Source organism: Plasmodium gonderi, assembly GCF_002157705.1.
Source record: "Plasmodium gonderi DNA, contig: Pgo-contig_114, whole genome shotgun sequence".
Taxonomy (NCBI): domain Eukaryota; phylum Apicomplexa; class Aconoidasida; order Haemosporida; family Plasmodiidae; genus Plasmodium; species Plasmodium gonderi.
Genome location: NW_021629041.1, coordinates 6,918 through 9,207, shown reverse-complemented (window position 1 = coordinate 9,207; position 2,290 = coordinate 6,918). Strand labels below are relative to the sequence as shown.

At 22.4% G+C, this 2,290-nt stretch overlaps 1 protein-coding gene across 1 annotated transcript; it reads left to right on the top strand.

Moving 5' to 3' along the window:
• Window positions 1-570: 570 nt before the first annotated feature.
• Window positions 571-1,220, top strand: PGO_001170 (Plasmodium exported protein, unknown function; the record flags this gene model as incomplete). The annotated part of the gene is made up of 2 exons (XM_028690903.1): window positions 571-611; window positions 902-1,220. 2 exons carry the CDS (start codon window positions 571-573, stop codon window positions 1,218-1,220), a joined length of 360 nt encoding a protein of 119 aa, XP_028546704.1.
• Between the last annotated feature and the right edge of the window lie 1,070 nt (window positions 1,221-2,290).

The following is a 2,290-nucleotide window of genomic DNA, read 5'->3' as shown; positions in this document are numbered from 1 at the left end:
TATGCTACATATTTTTGGAATGAGAAATATAACAGAATAATAATAAATTGTTAACTAACAAATTTTTTTTTCAATGTATAGGGCTATGTATAATTCAGGGACATTCATAAAATATGTATATTCGTTATAAATTTATAAATATTCAAGTATTACCTTATAAAAATTTAAATAAAAAATTAATAAGAATTATTTACCTCAGCAAATATATATTTTATTAAGAAAATATATCAATTTTTTCTTTCAGTATAACAGATTTATTCATAGATTGTCGCATGTTATGTATTTCGTATAGTACATCCTGTAGAATTTATATAATTTTCATATATTTTGCAAAGTTTCTAATATAATAAGATAAGGTACAGGAATTCTTCTGTGCTTCCAACATTTACGTTTTGAATCTACGGAGGTATGCTATGATGATTAATATTTTTTAAAATTAAAATTACACATTTCTAAAAATGATCACTTAATACATGTGCAAAATCATATTTATATATAAATTAATATGCGCATAATAATCTTGTTCATCGGAAAAAGTAAACCTAAACCTTGACAATTTAATGAACAATCATGATCAAAATAAGGAACTCAAAAAAAAAATTAATTAAAACGTAATAATTCTTTAGACCTTGACAATTTCTATTATGAAGATGATTTTGAATACAAAAATGATAACTTTGCCAATTTACATATGGATCTAGAACCATATCGCAAATCGAAAAAATCGCAAAAGGCATTCCAATATGGAAAGAAAAACAAAAAATAAACTTCTTTAGGAATAAATAACTTTGATGTTGTATTGGAACCTGAGTCCCTAAAGGAGATAGGTTTGAAAGCATCTACTGGAAAAGAACGGACATCAGGAGGATACTTGGATACATTAAAATGATTGGATAAAGAGTTTGAAGCAAACTTATTATGTGAAAAAAAAAAAATCATTTTCTGATTATGAAGAGTGCAAATTTAAAACCTACGGAGGAAAACAAAAACATTTTATGGGAAAATTTAGAATATACTTACCACCAACTGTACTCATGGCAATATTAATGATAATGATGATATTTAAGGACTTTTTTAATGTATATATATTTGCATTTTTATCGATGGCCTTCTTTGCAATAGCTTTATATTATGCATACAAATTTACAGAAATTAATAGAATGAATGAATTATACAAAAGTTTTAGCAACAAAATAAATTCCTCAAAAAAAGTAAAATAATATCATAATATAATAAAAGATGAATTAATGTTAAAGTGGTTTTTTAATTTTTCAGAAAAATTTTAATATTCTTAAATTTCGAATTATTTTTAATAGAGAAGCAAAAAAATATATTTTTTTTAAATCTTAAACAATTTTATATCAATTTTATAATTAATTTATCATCCATATTTTGTCAATAATATTAAAAAATATTATTAACATACAGTTATATATTTTTTTTTACTATATATAATGATGATTTTATATACTTTTTAACTATATATTGATTAATAAATAATTATATATAGTCTCATTACACAGTAGTATTACTATGAATGATAGGGATTATTTTTTAATACATAATTTCTTTTTTATCTCTATGTATAATGATTGTGTGATAATGTGCAGTTGTGTCATTTTATTATAATTAGTATGTCTACGTTCGATAGTGTGTAGCCCTATTTTTTTAAATTTATTTTTAATCATATAAATATTTGATCATCTTGTATACCCGATGATTATTAAAAAATAAATAGCTTTAAGAAGAATTATATGGGAAATTTTTACCCCTATTTTTCCATTCCCTAATATAACATAGGTTACACACGCAATATTTGAGTAGCTAATATATGCGATGCTCATTATATTATATAGTCTTGATCATAATTAATGTATAAGAAAAGTCCATGTTCGAAACACGTATATTTATTTTTTCATTATGTGTTCTTAAGGAATTTTTTTATTATCATTTATCCTTTATTAATGCAATCATTTAGGTTATAAGATAAAATATCGGTTACAGTGTTAACACGATTTAAAGAAATATACATCACTCTTTTTTATTCCACATTCAAAAAATGAGATAATACATTGTTGTATTGCATGAAACACAATTTATGCCGAAAGCATTAAATTACATTATTATTTTTATGAATTATAGTTAATGCATAATTAAAAAATATATATTTTTTTTTTAACTCATTATAGTATACGTTATATATAATATACACACATGTTTTTTGAAAAGTATTTGTTCAAAACCAAATGTGAATTTTTTATTGTTTTCCACTGTTGTCTATGACTACTAA